We start from the raw sequence: 22,220 nt of genomic DNA on the forward strand, positions 1-22,220 counted from the left end.
TGCTCCAAGCTCATGAGGGAAGGACGGAGGCAAATGTGAACTTTCCTCTCTGTGCCAGGTTTAGGTACATTTGGGCTTGCCCGTCATAGGCTACTGAGAATTCTGCTCATAGGCCCCTCTGGCTAGTTCAGTGCTTAGGCACTCTAGCTGGACTGAACCCAGGGTGGAGAGAGCATAGGGGAAGATCAGGAAAAGGGGGCTCATTATTATTCACTTATTTATTCTCAGATGTGTTGAATCAGTCCATTTGTGTTTGTCATTTGTAACTCCATAATTTATCATCAGCTTGATTTTGTCCCTTCTCAGGCTTTTCCACTGAAATCTGGAACATAAGAAAGTTGTCAGTCTCTAACCATGAGGTCTTTATTGTGTTACATACATTTCTCTGTGAAATACCGTAACTTTATATTTGGAATTATAACGTAAAGGAATGATGTACTTTAGATTTGCACAGTACTTGATTGTGTAAACTATTCTGTCACCCACAGGACCTGTGTGATTCTGTGAAACAGGTTGAGTTTTAAAAGGTATTACATTTTACAGATAAGAAAATGAGGCGGCAAGGATTCAGTGTCTTGAGCAAGGTTACATGGCTAGTAAGTGGCAGGCCTGAGATTCAAACCCAAGTTTCTGCTGGAGACCCTCTTCTTATGGAGACTAGTTCAGCAAGACAGGCGGATGAAGAGGCCAGTCACCCTGGTGAAGTCTTTAGCCCTCTGCAGATTTTTAGATTAATATGCTTGTTATTCTTATTATTCATGGTAGTTATGGGTTTTGTAAAGTTGGCCTGAACACTGAGTCAGCAAATACCAAACCATTGCTTCTAGAGGAAATAAGAAAATGAAAAGCACAGTTCCGTGAAAGCACAGTTCTGTTTGGTCACCTGTAAAAAGTAAACTAGAAAGCTGTTTTACAGTTTTGTTTTGTTTTTTTGAGAGTGTACACATGCGAAAGACAGCACGAGCAGAGGAGGGGCAGAGAGAGGGAGAGAGAGAAGCTTAAGCAGGCTCCATGCTGGGCATGGAGCCGAGTGCAGGGCTCCATCTCATGGCCCTGGAGCCATGACCTGAGCCAAAATTGAGAATCAGATACTTAACCAACTGAGCCACCCAGGCACCCCAGAAAGTTTTTTTTTAATCTCAAAAATAGAAGATTTCTTTGTTTCATTGAAGGATATCCTATGGTTCATCCAGCTTAGTATCTCTGACACTAAAGCATAAGAACCCAAAAGAGTAGGAAGAATTACACTATTGTGTCTTTTACTCCTTCCCATTTAGGGAGGCAGGGCAATCTGCCAGGTAATGGGAAGACTCTTCCTTCATATCCTCTATCAGGCATCAACTTCAGCCTCTCAGTCATTCACTCTTTTCCTTCTTACAGTCATTCGTTTTTTATTGTGTTTTATTTGTTTTTGAGCATCTGCTGTGTTTCACGTCCTGTGGAAAGCACTGGAGGTACAAAGGTGAGTAAGTAACATGTTCAAAGAATAGTACAGCAAACAAGCAAGTAGACAAGAGTTGCAAGATAGTGTAGTTTATTCAGCTATGGAGGCATGAAGCTCTCCACAGGAGAGGCATCTCACCCAGCATTAAGGCTTCCTGGAGAAGGAGGCGGGATATACCAGACGAACGGGCAGTTACGTGAGGATGGAGGGAGGGCCCTCACAGGTGGTGGTAACAGCCTGTACAGAGCATGGACGGAGGAGAGTACAGGGTGGTAGTGGATCTGAAAGTACAGCCAGTTAGAGAAGACAGTGGGGCTCTGGGGCCTGGTAAGCCATGCTACAGGTTTTATCACAGCAATGGTGAGTGTCTCAATAATTTTAAATACACAAATGCTTGATCCAAATTGCATTTTACAAAGAGCACTTTGATTACATAATGGATACTTAGAGCAAGGACCTGCTTTTTTCCCTCCCCCTGAAGGGTAGCCTCCCCTTAGAATATTTGGGAAGAGAAGAAACAGATTATGGCATTAGCACTTTGAACTCTCCACCGGACAGCTCTTTCTCCCTCTGAATTGAGAGCTTCTCCCATCCCTCTCTCTTCTCTCACACTAGGCTCACAATTGGACGTGCCCGCAGAATCCTGCAGTATCAGTGTGATTGACAAGGGTCTCGATGTTGTTCACTTCACAGCACTAGCACTGGTTTTTATTCCCTGCCGTGGTGTTCAGTGGAGGTCTTCTTTTTGACGATAAATCCTGTGCCTTGACCCTTTTACTATAGCATCTCCTTATGATGATGATAAATAATAATCATTACTGTGATTTATTGATAACTTTGTGCCCATTATACTATCTCTAATCGCATAGCAGCCCTGCAGGGGAAATACTGTTCTCCCCATTTTTATTATTTTTAACCTAAATCAAAATCCGCTGCTTCTTCTCATGTCCACAGATTCCTTGTGATGGAGGACTGATCCAAGCATGTTTCCAGTTTTCTGAGGGAGAAATAGAGGTTAATTGATTTGCACTACTTATGATTTTTCTCTGCTTAACAAGTGTTGGTTTTATTGATTTTGTGATATGTAAGCAGGGAAAATGTAGTCTGTGCTGTAAGCTCAATTCTGACATCAAAATGGCCTTATGATACATTAGAACAGGCTAAAAATCTCCACCTAGATCGTATGTGATTATTTGTCCACTGCACCCCCATTTCAGTTTACCTTTTAAAGAAAAGGCTAAAAACATGCAGACATTGACTCACATCATAAGGTGTTGCCTTCAACAGCTCACTCTAGTGTTGTTGACAGAGCATGCGTGTGGTGAGATCATTTGTTCACTCATTGAGAGTGAGGAGAACCGGGGTCCTCGGTGGTACCTGAATAGCTGGTGATAGGGGGTTGTGAAGTTCGCCTCATACGTAGCCTCTTTGAGGAGGTAGAGCTACAAAAGACCTCAAGGGTCCCAAGGCCAGTCTGCTCATTTCTCAGAAAAAGAAACTGAGGTCCAGAGAAAGTCTTTTTTTCAAGACTACATAATGGAGTCGTGGGGGAGTTAAGATCTCTTTACGACAGACTGAGGGACACGTAATCTAACTTCTGAGAAACTACCAGCAGACTCCCAGAAGAATAGCGTTAACACTGCTGTGTACCAACATGAAGTCTCCATGTTTGTATAGGCATTTATAGAGCTTATCATGATAGCTGTGAATGTTGAGTGACGTCTGTTCAGGGTCAGAATACATAGGTATCTGCTAGGAGACATAATGGAATAGCTCAGTGTCTCTGGTCTAATTGTTTAATACTGGCATCCTCAGAAGTGTTACTAGCTCATCAAAAGGTCTGCACACAGGCTAGAGATTGGAAGATGACCTTCCATTCACTGAATTGTGTTACATATTTTTATGCTATTAAATAAACTCACTTTTAGTGTTACCAGATGTATAAAATTGACTGCACTTCTTGAGATACTCTTAGTATTGTAATTGGGAGCTATTTCTTGAGGTCTATATTAGATAAATTTCTCCTCAATTTCTGACACATTTTAGATTTTTCTGAATTTATTGACAATACATATCGTCTACACATCCTGTAGTTCATGTAGAGACTGCCAATGGCAGATGTCCTGTGAGGGTAAACATTCTGCTAAAAAAAAAAAAAAGATTATTTCAAGCAACGACAAAATCTGCCTTAAAAAGTAATGATACTTCCTGGTGCCCAGGTGGCTCAGCTGGACATCCGACTTCAGCTCAGGTCATGATCCCACTGCTTGTGAGTTCGAGCCCCACATCGGGGTCTGTGCTGAAAGGTTGCAGCTCAAAGCTTGTAGCCTGCTTCAGATTCTGTATATATATATATATTTATATATGTATGTACACATATAAATATAAAAACACATCAGAGAAGTTGTCTCTTGCTGTATTTTTAAAATAAACTCCTTTTAAAAAAAGTACCTAATACTCTGGGTTTTTTTGGTTTTTGTTTTTTGGATTTGTTTTTTATTTTGTTTTTGTTTGTTTGTTTTTACTTTTTTGAGTGAAATAGAAAAGAGACTGAGAGAGAAAATTCCTATACATGTGATTTTGTGTTTCTGTTTTGGTATCTCATCTCTTCTTTAGTTTTCTGCACCATAGTTAGGTTCTAACTTGTTGGCTCAGAATTTGCTATCCAGAACATTTTTCTGATATTCTCATCAAATACAGCCCTTTCTTGCTGAGTGTGAGCTCTCTCTGTAATACCCCATATGGGTAAGAAGACCTAAGATCATTGTAGCCTTAAAACAGAGTATCTGAGTTTGGGTGGAGATTTTTTTTCTCTATCAGGCTGAAGCACTTTATAGCGCAAAGCTAGAGAAAAGCAGGGAACAGCCTTTTAAGTCATCTTGCCATATTTAGAAGACATGATTAACATAAACGGTGGGAAAATAGGCTGTTCATTCCTCTTAGGCAGAGAAGAGTTCTCAGTACGTACCGTCTTAGGTATATGAGAGAGAGAGAGAGAAGCAACACTCTGAGCCCTTAGAGTGGACTCTGCTTCCGTGAAGAGGAGAGAGGCCCTCAGTCCTGGGCTGCCCCATCTGGGAGGAGGTGGTGTTGCTCTGCGATGCTTCCTTTAGAGCTTACATCCTGGAGTTTATGTGAGTTTCTGGGTCCACATGCCAAATCCCCACAGAATCCTCTTCACTCCCCACAAAAGCGTTGTCATTTTCCCCGCATTTGCACTCCATGGCATCATACTCTGATTCTGTGGTTTGTGATACCCCCCTAAATCCAACACTCTGTTCTCAGAAAAGTCTTAATATGTTTCTAAGGGCAATGAACTGGGAGTCTGGTGACCCAGGTTCAAGTCCAGAAGCCACAATTTAACCAGTTAAATCACTTTAGATCTCACCTCTCTGTGTTATTTTTTTTCCTCGACTTAGAAAATACAGATAATAACTATTGTTCTATTGTTTCCATAGAGTTGTTTTGAGCATGAAGTAAGAATGTAAAAATAGTTTGTAAAGCTCTATAGAAATACACGTTTTGTTTTTATTTTAGTACTTTTAAAATACTAAAAAGATTGATCAGGTTCCCCTACACTTAAACTACTCGCAGGCAAATGAGTAGCGTTATCAGAGCTAAGCAAATAGTAAATAAATAGAAACGAAGTCAGCAACTGTAAAGCAGCTGTAGGTCATCATGACACACTTGGAGCGTGGGCTGTAGGTCAGAAGCACCATAATTGCCTGGGAGCTTGTAGAAGTGCAGACTCAGATCCTGCCCCAGAAGTGCTGATTCAAAATCTGCATTTTAACAAGCTCTCCAGGTTCTTCATTTAAGTTTGAGAAGCACGGTGGCCTGTACCACGTGGGACTGGAGAGTGCAAGCTGACTCCACACAAAAGTAGTGAACATTTTTTTTATTTGAATTATTAGCTTTGAACAAAATATTGCTAGCTCACGAAACCTGTTGTGTCATACATTTTTTTTAAGATGAGGCTAACAAGTAGCTATTTACATATTTTTAAAAGCTGATTTAACAAATCATTAAGTAATAGAGTAAGTGATACTTGGATGGGACAGAAATTATGAGAGCATCTCTCAAGAGATTGGCCTTTGGGTGAGTAGGAGCTCGGTGGGATTCAGGGCAGGATCACAGTAGCTGGAAGGACCTGTGGTGCCGCTCGCCCTAGCCAAGGGCACACAGAGAAGGCATAGCTCTCACGTTTGCCAGGCACCCTAGGTCAGACTAGAGGTGTCCAGAATCATCTTCCACTAACCAGATGGGAATACAGACTGAGCTCAAGGCCAAGGGCCCCTTTATGTCTTTCACTTAGGATTCTTTGGGGAAGAGTTCAAGCACCAAAATGCCCTTTATTTCTTTATTTCCTGCTTAGAGGAGCTGTAGGGATAGAAGATTCTCCAGTCCATTCTTTGTGCCAGCCTTTAGCTAAGTATCAAGTCTGTGGACAGTTTATCCAAGGAAGTATTCACTCCCCATAACTCAATTTCTCCCGGGACACACTTACTGGAGTCAAGTTCAATTCCTTATGAGGTCAGCTTTGTGAGATTTTGCCTACTTTTTTTCCCTCTCTTTCATTTTTTCAGTAACCTTCAAAATTATGTAAGGAAGAAAACTAAATTCTCCAGTCATTAGAATATAGAGGGGGATGTGCTCCATCTGAACTGCTCCAGGTTCCCACCTGTGCTGCTCCAGGTTCCCACATGTGCTACTCCCATAAACGCCTGTGTTGGCCTTTAGTTCAGGTTCCCGTCTTCTTTTCAGCCCATTTGCAGGCCTTCTTGACCCAACACTGATTCCGTCATCTGTGATTATCCATCTGAAGCCATTGCCCTGGCTTAATTACAGCTGGGAAGGATTTCCATGCAAATGAAACCCTCTAGCCTCTTGATAAGGGTTAGTGCTCCACAGGAGGAAGCTTCCTGGAGGAAGAGCCTGGCGGCACATTTGTATCTTCCACACACACAGAAGGGAAGTAGTAGAAGGTATTGATATTAAAAAAAAACCAAAAAAACACCTTTTGAGATTGTAAATTGAAGAAGGGTAGTAATTTGCACTTTCCTAAAGGATATATGTGAGGAGGCACCTGGGTGGCTTAGTCAGTTAAGTGTCTGACTTCAGATTGGGTCACGATCTCATGGTTTGTGGGTTCGAGCTCCATGTCAGACTCTGTGCTGAAAGCTCAGAGCCTGGAGCCTGCTTCGGATTCTGTGTGTCTCTTTCTCTGCCCCTCCCTTGCTCATGCTCTCTCTCTCTCTCTCTCTCTCTTTCTCAAAGAATAAACATTTAAACAAATTTTTTTAAAAACCATGTGACTTTTCTGAAGGGTGATTTGGCAGTATTTATCAAAATGTAAAATGCATATACACTTTAACCATGCAATCCTCCAGATATGCAAAGATCATATAAATGACCCTTTTGAAAGCACTATATCTTTTAGCCTGAGGGGAAAGCAGTGTCTGTGCCCCTCAGGACACAGTGCTTAATGCATGGAGTCAGTGGGATAGTATTCAACAGTTGAGAAGATGTGTAAGCTATACATGAAAAAACATGAGAAAAAATAGAGAAGATTGTGAGTAATATGATCACATTTATATATTTTTTAAAAAGGTGGAGGGAGTAATTACAACATGCTACATATACTTGTATGTGGAAAAAAAAGTTCTATGAAAAGACACAGCAGCAACAGATAGCTGTGGATTCAGGGAAAAGAAGTTCAGGGGAGAAAGAGACCTTGAATTATTTTAAAATGCGTAATTTTGTATTTAATTAAAACAATTCTTTGTGAGAACTGTGACTGGCTTTACTTCTGTTGAGAGATAATGTTAAATCATCACATCCTTTCTCTTCCCCCAACCCACACACTCCTGTCCCTACTTCATCCTTAATAGTAGGGCTCTTCAGGAGTAGGAACTGAGGATCTTTGCTTTCCCTGGGAATGACTTTTGAGCTAGAAAACAAATATGAGGGAAGCGGCCACAGGGTTGGAAAGTGAGGGAAAAACAAAGACATTGTCCAGTACCAACCCTGAAGAGCCATATGCTGAAAGCAGGCCGTTCTTCGGTTATTTCAATTAGCCATTTAAAATAATTCAGATAAACATCATGACATTTCTCGAAAGAAAAATTTGGCTTGGATTTCCTGGGTAATTATTCCAAGTGCCTACTGCTCCTATAGGGAAAATAAGGTTACTAAATCGTACTCATTTCCATGGCTAATTTGAGGGCAGAGTCTTTGGGTTTTTGATGGAATCTTCTTTGAAGCAGACTTTTGACTTCTTGAAAGAAGCCTGACATGTCTGGCTTCCCCCATTGCCCAGAAAATACGTTTTGACATCTGGATTGAGTTACAAAAAAGACCTTATTTTTACTACTCACCTTTTCTAGTTACCGACCATTTTAAATTTATCCAGTAGCATTTTACTTAGTTTTGTTTAACAGTGCAGAAAGTTATTTAAAATGTTGAGGGACCTCAGCTTTTGTGTGTGTGTGTGTGTGTGTGTGGTAGAATATTTATTTATTTATTTATTTTTACAAATAGTTTATTGTCAAGTTGGTTTCCATATAATACCCAGTGCTCATCCCCACAAGTGCCCTCCTCCATGCCCGTCTCCCCCCTCACCCTCCCCCCCCATCAGCCCTCAGTTTGTTCTCAGCATTCAAGAGTCTCTCATGGTTTGCCTCTCTCCCCCTCCCCCACTATTTTCCCCTTTCTTCTCCCCCGCGGTCCTCCATTAGGTTCCTCCTAATCCTCCTATACGTGCAAACATATGGTATTTGTCCTTCTCTGCCTGACTTATTTCATTCAGCATAATACCCTCAAGATCCATCCGTGTTGCTACACATGGCCAGATTTCATTCTTTCTCATTGCCATGTAATATTCCATCGTATAGATAAACCTCAGCTTTTAAAGAACTGTTTTACATTTAAGTATCATTAATTTTTACTTGTTTAAAAAGTTTTACTTATTTATTTTGAGAGAGAGAGAGTGCGAGCAAGGGAGAGCCAGAGAGAGAAGGAGAGAGAATCCCAAGCAGGCTCCTCACTGCCAGTGCAGAGCCAGACGCAGGGCTAGAATCCACAAAACCGCAAGATCATGAACCTGAGCCGATTGCAACAGTTGGACGCTCAACCATCTGAGGCACTCAGGTGCCTCCATTTAAATATCATTTTAATACATCACACAAAATTTACAACTTACTATTTTCCAGTTCCCAGCCCTGCTCCCTCCACCTCTTCAGAAGACGGCTTCTAGTGTCATAAACTTGTCCTTCATTTCGCCTTCGAGGTTCCCTCATCAGTACTCTGGGTGTCCAGGAACCATGTCTGGAGCTATCCTAGGCCAGGCGATAAGCTCTTCTACCAGCTTTCCTCTATGGTTGAGTAGGGTGTTTTCTCAACTTTATTTCTGGTTTTGTCATTGCCACCCAAATTCTCCCTCTACGTTTTTTTCTTCTAACCCAAATTCTCTGGTAGTGATCCTGCTTATTTCTTTCAGATGGAGATTATTTTACCTTTACAAGACATGAACCCATAGGAGTGTGTGGACAGATCATCCCGGTGAGTGGATCTCCTCATGCCTCGTATTTATTTTCATTTGAACCAGTTCTCTTAGAGATACATAAAACATGGACCTCGGGAGGTGTGCTTTCCATTACTGGGGGAAAAAAACTGAGCTCATGTTGTTGACATATCTTTAACAGCCTCCCTGCAAATGCTTATTTGAACAGGTTAATAGGGTTTCGGCTCCGTTACCAGGAGTTGAGTTCTCAAGCCGTGGAATTCTCATGATTAAAATAAGCAAAGCAAAGCCCAGTGTATTAATAACCTGCCCTTGGTTATGGATGTCCATTCTGCTTATGGAAAATTAATGCTTTGTTATATTTGCTTGTTTATTTTTTAGAACTATGACTCACCATCTTTCCAGGCATATTGTTTTATATGGTCTTTTAATCCCATTCTTTCCCACTGTTTCTTTTCACAAGAATCTAGATAGAAGACTGTACAGAAGACACAGCAGTACAATTAACGTCACGGTCATAATTGAAACCATGCCGGGCTGTTGTATGTCTTGTAAAGGGAAATAGATGTAGTGCTTAGTGTTTGGATTGGAACATTAAACATTGTCTTTTTTTCCCTCTCTCTCTCATACACAGCCTTGGCACTGTACAAAACATCATCGAATCTTCCAACAGTACTAGTAATCATTCTGGCAAGGATTTCAGGAGGGGCTTAAATTAAACTCTTAGAGCATAGACAAGAAATTTTCTCTTTTCAAAATATAGGAGAAGTTACTCTTTGGCTTTGGGGGCCAAAGATCTTTGAGAGGTATTACTACTTTTTAAAATGATCTGCCTGCTATGGATTTGTGTGAAATTTATTAGAGAATGGAATAGAAAATGAGAGGCTGGTGTAAGCTCTGCTGCTCCTACACCACCCAGGGTGATCCCACTTGCATCAGGACAGGGGTGAGGTCTGTCACCTCAACTTCAGGAACCTAGCTCACCTTGCCCTTCCCCACACTCTCGGGGCTCCAGCTTTCACTGACAGGACAAGAGCCACTTGTCAGCCAGCTCTGGCTCAATTACCACACTCCAAGATTTATATACTGTAGATGGAATTAAAACATCACTGTGGACTCCCAAGTTTATAAACAACCAAGGGGAAAAGAAATTGGGTGTTTGGTGAAGGCAAGACACTTGTATATTTTTGCTAGCTTGCCAGGGCCAGTGGGAATCTCTCAAGGGGGGTGGCTGAGACGCTTCAGGCAGAAACACACTGTGGTCAAGGGCTGAAGCCAGGGGACCAGAATTTCTGTTTTCTTTTTTAATGAAATTATCTGTGACACCTGATAGTATTGAGGTTCATCTGTGTGCTTATGACAATACAAGCTTAATATCTTTTAAAAACCTTTTAAACCATTTTAGGCCCCTAATTCAGACACTCGCCATAGTATTTTTCAGTCTCCGTTAAGTGGAAAGGAGACAAGTGAAAATTGTCGCATCCTCGTCAGTAGATGTGCTTCCTTTCATGTATGTTTTGTGACGACACATGTATGTAAAGAAAAGCCACTACTTGAAATACATGTTAACTTATAATGCACAGCTGGAGTTTTCTCATCTCGCTCTTCTGCACCGAAGAGCTCTCAAGCCAGTCTGAAATTCCTGGTGTAAAAATCACAAGTGCAAGAGAGAGTTTTCATACACAAGCACTTACTGGAACCAAAGTCCAATCTTAAAAACATAAAATGACAACAATGAAAAGCTGAAACAAAGAAAAAACAAAAACTCCCTTTTCTCCATGAGATTTCTTTTGGTAGTTGGGTAGTTGGGAAATAATAATTTGCCCAACAGAGAGAAAAGGAGCGCTTTTCCAGGTCAGTCCTGTTCTCTTCTTAATGAAGTAATTAAAATATCCAAACATTGATAGTTGGTGGTGGGACAAGATTTATGTTGAGGCCTCGTCTGAGAAATCGGAGCAGTCACAGCTTGAAAACAAAGCAGTAGAGGAATATTTTTTCATTTATCAACCTTGAGTTTCTTCCTTTCAGTGGAACTTCCCCCTGCTGATGTTTGCTTGGAAAATTGCTCCAGCTCTTTGCTGTGGCAATACAGTAGTTATTAAACCAGCAGAACAAACACCACTCAGTGCACTCTACATGGGAGCCCTCATCAAGGAGGTAAGAGAAACCCGCCTTAGGAGTGGCTCCCACTCCCCTTGTTGTTGCGGCCTACTGGAGCATAGCCGATTTAATGTGCTTCATCAGCTTTCACAAGCCACGTTTCCTCCAATTCTGTTTTGTTAGGCTGGCTTTCCTCCAGGAGTCATCAATATTTTGCCAGGATATGGGCCAACGGCTGGAGCGGCGATAGCTTCTCACATTGGCATAGACAAGATTGCATTCACAGGGTCAACTGAGGTAGGTACCTGAGAAGCCATTGGTGGAGGAACAGTCCTGCAAGTGAGCAGAGGGTTTGAAAGAAAACAGGCCGGACACCCAAAGAGCAGTGAGTACCCAAGTGCTCAAAGGGGCACCGTTGATATCGTAGCTAGAAATGCTCGTGAATGTCAAAGTAAAGTTGGGCGTTGACCTTTTGATGCTGCAGATCTTTGTGTGTGTGTGTGTGTGTGTGTGTGATGCTCTTTGTAAACCTGTCCTGGGACGGGTGGGGGACCCTATTATATTTTGAAATAAAAGAAACACTGATCAGAGGTAAAAAGAAACAAACAAAATCTATCCCAGAAGCTGGGGTTCTACACACTTTTTGGAGTCCAGAGCATTAATGGCAGAAGCAGGTTAAAAAGCTGGAAATCTAATTTCCAGTTGAGATTAAAATGGAAACACAGTTCTCCTCATTATTTCACCAGATCCTGTAGGTGCCGTTGATAACTGTAACTATGTCCACGAGCCATAGGGATGGAAAAGAGCAGGGTTCAGCAAACTTCTCTTGGAAAAGGCCAGCTAATAAATGTTGTAGACCTTGCAGGTGATTTTGTTTCTATCACAACTACTCCACTCTGCCCTTGTAAAGCATGAAGCAGCCAGAGGAAATGTATAAGCCACGCATGGCCATGGGCCCATAAAACTTTATTTATAGATACTGAAATTTGAATTTCATATAATTTTTACATATCCCAAAATATTAATCTTTTGATTCCCGCCCCCAACCATTTAAAAATATAAAAACCGTTTTTAGTTTGCAGGCTGTACCAAAGTAGGCAGGAGGCCAAGTTTGGCTCAGGGGCCATAGTTTATTGACCCCTGATACAGAGTCATAAGTCTGCCTAGAAAAATTTTTTATAAAATATTACCCCAAATGTCTTGGATTCAGGTAACAGAGATGATAAAAAAAAAAAAGAGAGTCTGATTTATTGTTTCAAGTAGAACTTGAATGTTCTACATTCAACAGAGAATGTTTGCGGATCTCAAGGAGTAGTTTGCTACCTAACAAATACAGTGAGAGCAAAACTTGTAATGAAAAATTTGCTTTTAGCCACATTAAAAAATTCTTAAATAAGTGAAATTAATTTTAATAATGTACTTTATTTAATCCAGTGTATCCAATGTATTCATTTCAAATTATGATAAAAAAATCATTGTCACAGTATTTTGCATTCTCTTTTCAGTTCAAAGTGCTTGAAGTGTGGCATGTATTTTACATTCACAGCACATCTCAGTTTGGTCTAGCCACTTTGTGAGTGCTGTGTAGCCACATGTGGCTAGTGATTACCACACTGGATGGCACAGGCCCAGGGCACTGATTATATCAGTGCGTTTAATGATACTTAGTTCAACTGACTCATGTGAAAAAAAGTTCCATAAGAGATTGGTTAATAAACCTGAATATTAATTTATAGTTAGAGATTGTTGAGTTTTATGTTTGTAAAGAGTTAATCTTGTTTCCAGACTTTTTATTCTAGTTGTACCTTATTATAGTAATTTGCAATTTTAATGAACTATATAAACCAAAATGTGAGTGTGAAAGGGAAGTATAGTTCCTTTTTAAACTAAGTCTAGTGTCTTGAAAAAATTTGCTAAGAGTTGCCTTAGAAACTGCAGTCAGCTAGGGGTGGGCAAGACAATTATAAAAAGTTGGAGGAAAATATAAAGCTAGATTGTGCGCCTAGATTGCTTTGCAAATATTTTTAAGTCTTCACTCCACTTTCATTTTTTGAGAGAGAGAGGCACAAAGCATGAGTAGAGGTGGGCAGATAGAGAGAATCTGAAACGAGCTCCAGGCTCAGAGGTGTCAGCACAGGGCCTGATACAGGGCTTGAACCCACGAACCATGAGATCATGACCTGAGCCCAAGTCAGACGCTTAACCAACTGAGCCATCCAGACACCCCAGTCTTCACTCCACTTTTTAAAAAAACATTTTTTTAGTGTTTATTTATTTTTGAGAGAGAGAGAGACAGAGCATAAGCAGGGGAGGAGCAGAGAGAAAGGGAGACACAGAATCTGAAGCAAGCTTCAGGCTCTGAGCTGTCAGCACAGAGACTGACACAGGGCTTGAACCCATGACTTATGAGATCATGACCCGAGCTGACATCAGATGCTTCACCGACTGAGCTACCCAGGTGCCCCTTCACTCCACTTTAAAGAAACTGGGACCAGAAACCTTAAACAATATTTTAGGGGTATGGTTTCACCAGAAACAACAGGTGAACCCATAATTAAAGAAAAGTTTTTAGTTCTATATTGAAAACTAGGGAATGAACTTTTTTTTAATTAAAAAAATTTTTTTAATGTTTTATTTCTGAGAGAGAGAGGAAGAGAGACAGTGTGAACAGGGGACGGTCAGAGAGAGAGGGAGACATAGAATCTGAAACAGGCTCCAGGCTCTGAGCTAGCTGTCAGCACAGAGCCCGAGGCGGGGCTCAAACCCACAAACCGTGAGTTCATGACTTGAGCCAAAGTCGGACATTTAACCGACTGAGCCATCCAGGCACCCGCTATTAAGAATGAATTGAAATGAATTATTTAAGGAACTTTCTCTGCTTTAATCTCTTTATGTTAACCAATCAGTGGTGCTGATTGAGTCAGTTTAGGGCTTTCTACTAGTGTATTTTTTTAAGTTTATTTTATTTTGGCTGTGGAGAGGGGCAGAAGTAGGCTTTGCATCATCAAGGCTTGAATTCACAAACCCTGAGATCATGACTTGAGCCAAAATCAAGAATTAGATACTTTACTGACTGAGCCACTTAGGTTCCCCTGTAATATTTTTTAATAAAAATGAGATCATAATATATAAAATGAGTTATAGCACCTTATATGTCAGTACTCATAGATCTCCATTTTAATAGCTGAGTAGAATACTCTTACATCAGTGTATCATAGTTTAATTAATCTTTGCTAATGTACATTTCAAAGTTTTTTAGGTTTTTTTTCACTTTCTTCCCCTATTACACAGACCACTGTAATGAAAATCTTTGGAGAGCTGAGAGAAATTTTGTTCATATACATATTAGACATTCTACTAGATACAGTTTAGAAATGAAATTATAAAATAAGAGGATGTTTATGGCTTTATATTTCTTTCCACCAAAAATGCATTAGAGTGATTTCATTTATAGGATCTCTTTATGTATTAAGTATGTTCATCTTTTGTTCCTTGTGGAATTTGCAAATGTTCTGTTTTTTTATTTTATATTTTTTAAACAGAATTGTTTGCCATGCACAATTTTTTAATTTGTCTGTAGTCATATCTTTCATACTTTTTGTGGCTTCTGGGTTTCCTACTGTCTTTAAAGAAATCCTTTTAAGATTATACTAATGATCCTTAATATTTTCTTTCAGTGCCTTTATAGTTTTGTTTCTGTTTAAATCTTTAATTTGGTTGGAATTTATTTGCATGTGTAATGAATGGTGAGACCTAAGTTTATTTTTTATTTTTTAAAGTTTTTATTTAAAGTCCAGTTAGTTAACATACAGTGTAATATTAGTTTTAGGTATACAGTTTAGTGATTCAGCACTTCCATACAACACCTGGCTCATTAATAAGTGCCCTCCGTAATCCCCATCACTTATTTAACCCATCTCCTTACCCATCCCCTCTGGTAACCATCAGTTTGTTCTCTATAAGAGTCCATTTCTTTTTGTTGGTTGTTTTTTTTTGTTTGTTTTTTTGTTTTTTTCAGAGAGAAAGAGTATGAACAGGAGAGAAGCAGAGAGAGAGGGGAGAGAGAGAATCTCAAGCATGCTCCACATTCAGCATAGAGCCCAATCTCATAACCCTGATATTACTCCTAGAGCTGAACCCAAGAGTTGGACGCTTAAGCAACTGTGCCACTCAGGCACCTCCAAGAGTCTTTTTCTTGATTTGCCTCTCTCTCTCTCTCTTCTTTATTCCCCTTTGCTCCTATGTTTCATTTTTTAAATTCTGCATATGAGTGAAATCACACAGTATTTGTCTTTCTCAGACTGACTCATTTTGCTTGGCATAATACTCTCTAGCTCCATCTATGCTGTTGCTAATGGCAAGATTTCATTCTTTTTTATGCCTAACATTCCATTATATATATATACACATGCCTATATATACATATATACATACAAATATATCCCCTATTCTTGTTTTTGTATTCATCAGTTGATGGACACTTGGGCTGTTTCCATAATTTGGCTATTGTAGATAATCCTACTATAAACATGGGGTGAAAGTATCCCTTTGAATTAGTATTTTTGTATTATTTGGGTGAATATCTATTAGTGGAATTGCTGAATCATAGGGTAGTTCTATTTTTTAACTTTTTTAGGAAGTTTTCCAGAGTGACTGCACCAGTTTGCATTTCTACCAGCGGTGCAAGAGGGTTCCCTTCTCCACATCCTCGCAAATACTTGTTTCTTGTGTTGTTGATTTTAGTTATTCTGACAGGAGTGAGGTGATATCTCATTGTACTTTTAATTTGTATTTACCTGATGATCAGTGATGTTGACTAACTTTATTTTTTTATAAATGAGTGTTATTAAACAATCTATCCTTTTACAGCTAATTTGAATACTACATTAACATTATATGATAAATTTCCATATATACATGTTTCTGTTTTAGGACTCAAAATTTTGTCTTTTTTTTCCATTAGTACCAGATTCCTTTAATTACAAGGTTTTAAAAGATGTTGCAATGTGGCAGGCAAAATACCCTCTTATTTGATTTTTCAGAACCTTTTAGCTATTTTTGCCCATTCTTTCAGGTAAAATTTCAAATCTTTTTTAAAAATTTTTTATTTATTTTATTTATTTTTTGAGAGAGAGACAGAGAGCAAGCTGGGGAGGGACAGAGAGAGAGAAGGAGACACAGATTCCAAAGCAGACTCTAGACTCTGTGCTTACATGGAGCTCGAACTCACAAACTGTGAGATCATGACCTGAGCCGAAGTCGGAGGCTTAACCGACTGAACCACCTAGGCACCCCTCAAATTGATTTTCTAAACACTTTGCCTTCCTCCCCAAAACTCTCACTGAATTTTTGACTGGCATTATATTATCTGTGTATTATTTTGAGGGCACATGCTTTCTGTGCAAGATTGACTTCTCACCTTGGGACATCAAGCAATCTCTTCATTTATCTGTCAGTCATACAGGGTTTTAAAGTCACAACATCATGTATCGGAAAGTTAAATTGATGCATGACCTAATCCTTCAGGCTGGACGAGAAGTGACCTAGTGAAATCAGCAAGAACATAAGCACTTGTTTCTGGGCTGCTTGGGTTTGAATCTCTGTATTGCCATTTAAGATTTTTTTTTCAACTTTTTAAAAAACTTCACTGAAGTATAATGTACATATAATAAAATATATCCATTTAATTACTAGATGCACACAAAACTGCTCATCTAATCATCGCGCCCCAATCAAGATACAGAACATTTCCATACTCTAAAAAGGGTTTTCATGTCTCCCTTGGCCCCAGGCAACCACTAATCGTTTTTATATTTTTGCCTCTTCTGGAATTTTATGTAAATGGAGTAGTACGTACTCTCCTCTGTGTTGGGTTTGTTGTTATTGTTGTTGTCATTATTTAATATGAAAGAATTATTGATGTGGTTTGGTGTTAAGTCTCCAACCCTGATTTTTGTTTTCTACTTGCCCCAGCTGGTTTTTTTTGTTCCTTTTTTCCTCCTTTTCTGCCTTCTATTGGATGGAGTGAGTACTCCATTTTATTTCTATTTTGGATTATTAGCTATACCTGTTTTTAAAGTGGTTGCTTTAGTAAGTATAAAATGCATCTTAATCAGTCTATCACTAAATAGCATTGTTACTTCATGTATAATGTAATGACTGTACAACAGAATTCTTTGACTTCTCATCCCATCCTTTATGTCGTGTCCTATAATTTACTATTACATACATTATATACTCTTTGATAATTCAACTATCTTTAAACAAAATTTTAAGCAAGAAAACAGAATTATTTTACATTTACTCACAAACTTGCCATTTTTGGCCCTCTTCTTTTTTTGGGTAGGCCCAGGTTTCTTTCCAATGCCATTTTCCTTGTGGGTTACCATCCTTCTTTAACATTTCTTACAGTGCAGCTCTGTTAGTGACAGATTCTCTTGACTTTTGTCTGAAAATCTCTTCGTTTTGTTTTCATTTTTTTAATTACTTTTTCTGAATATAGAATTCTGATTTGACAATTTTTATTTTGTTTCATTACTTTCAATGCTTTAAACATGTCGGTTTCATCTTTTTCTCACATACTGTTTTCTGATGAGAAGTTAGCAGTTATGATCTTCATTTTAGTGCACATAATGTTTTTCTCTGGATGCTTTTAAGATATTCTCTTTTCACTAGTTTTCAATAATTTGATTATTATGTGTACTTTTCTTTGTCTTTTTTTCCTAATTGAGGCTCGTTGAAAATTTTTGTATCTGAGTTTATAGATTGATTTATAAGTTCATGGTTTACATCAATTTGGAAAATTTCAACCATTTTTAATATATATTTAGTTTCTTTATATTCCTTTGCTCATGAGTTTTAATTTTTTTATATTTAAACATGTGATCCCTTTATTTATTGCCATAGCATTTTATTTATTATTTTTTAATTTAAATTTTAGTCATTTAACATGCAGTGCAGTATGCGTTTCAGGGAGAGAATTTAGTGATTCATCACTTACTTACAACACTCAGTGCTCATCACAACATGTGCCCTCCTTAAAACCATCACCCACCTAGCCCATCCCCCCCACTTCCTCCAATCAACCCTCAGTTTGTTCTCTATTAAAGAGTCTCTTGTGGTTTGTTTCCTTCTTTCCTCTTTTTTCCACCCCACTTTCCCATATGTTCACCTGTTTCTTAAATTCCATATATGAATGAAAACATATGGTATATGTCTTTCCCTGACTGACTTATTTCACTTAGCATGATACATCCTAGCTCCAACCACGTCATTGCAAATGGTAAGATTTCATTCTTTTTGATAGCTGATTAATATTCCACTGTGTGTATATATATATCTCCATTCATCAATGGATGGGCATTTGGGCTCTCTCCATAGGTTGGCTATTGTTGATACTGCTATTGTAAACATTGAAGTGCATGTACCCCTTTGAATCTGTATTTTTGTATATTCTTTGGGTAAATACTAATAGTGCAATTGCTGGGTAGTAGGATAGTTCTATTTTTTACTTTTTTGAGAAACCTCCATACTGTTTTCCAGAGTGGCTGCACCAGTTTGCATTCCCACCAACAGTGCAAGAGGGTTCCCTTTTCTCTGCATCCTCTCCAACACCTGATGTTTCTTGTGTTGTTAATTAGCCTGTCTGACAGGTGTGAGGTGGTATCTTATCATGGTTTTGATTTGTATTTCCTTAATGATAAGTGATGTTGAGCATCTTTTCATGTGTCTGTTAGCCATATAGATATCTTCTTTGGAAAAGTGTCTATTCATGTCTTCTGCCTATTTCTTAACTGGATGATTTGTTTTTTGGATGTTGTTTGATTAAGTTCTTTATAGATTTTAGATACTAAATCTTTATCAGATATATCATTTGCAAATATATTCTCCCATTCCGTAGACTGCCTTTTAGTTTTGTTGACTGTTTCCTTCACCGTGCAGAAGGTTTTTATCTTGATAAAATCCCAGCAATTCATGTTTGCTTTTGTTTCCCTTGCCTCCAGTGATGTGTCTAGTAAGAAGTTGCTCTGACTGAGGTGAAAGAGATTGCTGCCCATGTTCTCCTCTAGAATTTTGACGGTTTCTTGTCTCACATTTAGATCTTTAACCCATTCTGAATTTATTTTGTGTATGGCGGGAGTGATCCAGTTTCCTTCTGCTGCATGTCACCATCTAGTTTTCCCAGCACTATTTGTTGAGTGTGTCTGTTAATTTTTGAAAGGATTGTTACCATGTGGATTTTGTTGTCTTTTTTTTAAAGAGTGTTGGCCTTTTTTTCTTCCTCTTTGACAAACAGTTAAGTCACTTGCAGGACAGCCTGACCCTTGTGACACTTAATTTTTAAGCTTTGGTGGGACTAGTTTATCTTTTACTAAATACTAAAATTTACTAAGATTACTAAATTGAGATCCTTCTGGAGCTTCTAGTGACTGCTTCTGGTGTTCAGCAAGGTCTTTCTACTCTGGCTGGTCTGAAGTCCAGTGTCTCCCAGCCCTGTATGAGCTCTGGGAATTATTCAGCATACAGATGACCTGGTCTTCCTTCTTTGTCCAGTCTCATGGAGTCTCACCCTATGTATTCCCACCTTAGCATTCAGCCAGAACTCAAGGGAGCCCCATTCAAATTTCTGGACCTCGTTCTCTCCCTCTGCTACTAAGCCCCTTGCATGTCGGCCACCACAGTCTCCATGTACTCTGATCTTTATCATCAACTTAGCAAGACAACCACATTCTCCGTTGGTCTCCCCATCCCCTGCTGCAGTCGAGAGAGTCTTGGCAGAGAGGTTTTCCCTTATGTGTTTCTCTCATCTCCAGGATCACAGTCCCATACTGCCTCATGTCCAGTTGGCAGAAAGCAGTGTCACATACTTTGTTAGCTGTTTTGAGTTAAGAGGACAAGTCCGGTGCCAGCTACTCCATTATGACCAGAAGCAGAAGCCTCTGTGGCATCTTTTGATTAATTTGATACTGTTCTTTGATTTCTTTCTTTAGATGTCAGGCAGATCACTTATTCTCATAGTTTATCCTCCTCCTCATTGCCTCAAATTGAATATATTACAGTCCATGAGATTATCAATTTATTTACTTCAGCTGACATAATTATAAAGTCTAAAGACTACAACCCTAAAGATGTTTTGATTCAGGAAAAATCCTTGGTGTGTTTGGTATAGAATATTTTTAAAGTGTTTTAGTCCCATAGGTAACTCATTTTTAATCTTTTGGATTGAGCTCATTTGCTTATTTCTTTTGTGTTGATTTTTTTTAGCTTTAGTTTTGGATGATGCTTTCTGGCCATATATGCCCAGATTTTGGGGTGGTAGTCTCTTTAGAGTAGATCATAGGCAATCTTCTCACCACTTCAAGTAGGATCTGATGTGTAGTCAGCATACATTGTAAATATTTGTTAGCCCCAAAAAGAAAGACTGAATATGAGAGGGGAAAAAGCTTACTCTCAGAGCTAGAAGGTGATGCTTAAGATTATGCTGTGCTCACAAGTGTAGCTACCGTCTATTACTATACAACACCATCACAATATCATTCGTTCAAGATATTTAAGTTTAAATGAAAAGCTACTTCATTCAAAGCTAACAATATTTAAGAAAAAGATAATTCTACATCTTACTTCCACAGCTGTTAATATTCACAACCAGGAGAAATATAGGTCTGTCTTCCTTTTCTCTTTGAAGAAAATGAAATGATAATCATATGGGGACCATCGTTCAAAAAGGACTTGGAGGAGAGTAGCTCCAGCTGTGGGGACCCTTGTGAGTAATGTGTTGCTTGATATTGGCAGATCATCAACAAATACTGGTATCCGTTTAATTCTCAGGATCATTTCCCAAACCTGATATTAAGGACCAGCACTTTCAAAAAGCTCACTCCACGTTCTGCTGGCATGATGTAAAATGGGAGATTAGGTTTCACTGTCGCCCCTCAAAAGCAAATGTAGTTTTCATTTGTCTGTCATTTCAGACAGCTTGACTTTTAATAGGCATTTAAACTCCAGAGCTATAGATTTTACACTAATTCACTGTATGTCCTTAATAGTCTCTTCTGGAAGTGAAAAGCCTTCTAGAGATGGGGGTAAAAAATTAAATTAAATTAAATTTTAAAAAACCAGCCCTAAGAACCTATCTCGTGGCAGACAGGACATATTGAGAAGTGATGTGTGTTTGATTTCCTAGTNAGGGTAAAAAATTAAATTAAATTTAAAAAAACCAGCCCTAAGAACCTATCTCGTGGCAGACAGGACATATTGAGAAGTGATGTGTGTTTGATTTCCTAGTGCCCTGAACACTTAGAAGAGTGAGCCAACACTGGACACCAGATGTTCAGGGACTGCTCTACACATAATCCCAGAGTCCTAGTGGAAGTATTTAATATTTAAAGGACACAAAAGTGTGCGAAAGCTAGGTAAAATATTAGGTTTTCCCCATACCTGTTTCTCATAAATCATCTTTCTACTCCGTAGGGTGTATTACTCTCACCTGTATTCAGGCCAGGTTAATTTCCATCTGCAAAGCTATCCAGTGGCTTATCATAAGCAAGTTAATAACTAAGCCAAACAGTTAGTAATCAATCCAATCAGTCTAATGATAACAAAGACCTCCTTACAGAATTTTACATTAGTTTAGAAATTTTAGTTCAGCTTGAATGTATGTAGTTCAGCCTGAGTTAATTTCTTTCAGTCCTTTATTTAGAACCTCTTAAAGGAAAATAAAGTACTCCTCTGCTCTTGCTAAATGAAAGCTTGAAAGAACACTGCACCACAAGACCACAGTTGACTTCTTAAAAGAAAAAAGAAGAGGAAATCCCTTTTATAACAAGAAGCTCCAAGCACAGCCTTTAAGTCTTGAATCACAGTCTTCAAGTCTAAAAGTAATCAAGATTAAATAAGATCTGTCAGATCCATATCAGAACAGTAGACATAATTTAAGCCTCTATAATGATGATGTGGATTTGATGACAGTACGTGTTAGTATTTTATCCTTCCAGCCCTCACATTCCTGCCTGAAGATAAGAGATGATAGATCTAATTCATGGACCATGAGGATGGAATAAGTGAGTATATGTGAAGTGTTTAGGACAAGGGCTAGTTCTTAGTGAAGGATGAGTAAATATTAGCTGTCATTGTTTTCTGTTATTTTTACTTATT

The 22,220-nt window shown here is 38.9% G+C and overlaps 1 protein-coding gene across 1 annotated transcript in view; it reads left to right on the forward strand.

Annotated features, from left to right (window-relative positions):
* ALDH1A2 (aldehyde dehydrogenase 1 family member A2) overlaps window positions 1–22,220 on the forward strand; it is a 94,529-nt gene that overhangs the window by 45,269 nt on the left and 27,040 nt on the right. The window contains exons 5-7 of the mRNA XM_077747945.1: window positions 8,943–9,004; window positions 10,995–11,123; window positions 11,250–11,363. Of these exons, the coding sequence (XP_077604071.1) occupies window positions 8,943–9,004; window positions 10,995–11,123; window positions 11,250–11,363 (305 nt within the window). The remainder of the gene's footprint in view (window positions 1–8,942; window positions 9,005–10,994; window positions 11,124–11,249; window positions 11,364–22,220) is intronic.

Source organism: Crocuta crocuta, unplaced genomic scaffold, assembly GCF_008692635.1.
Source record: "Crocuta crocuta isolate KB4526 unplaced genomic scaffold, BGI_CrCroc_1.0 scaffold130, whole genome shotgun sequence".
In the NCBI taxonomy this organism is placed as follows: domain Eukaryota; kingdom Metazoa; phylum Chordata; class Mammalia; order Carnivora; family Hyaenidae; genus Crocuta; species Crocuta crocuta.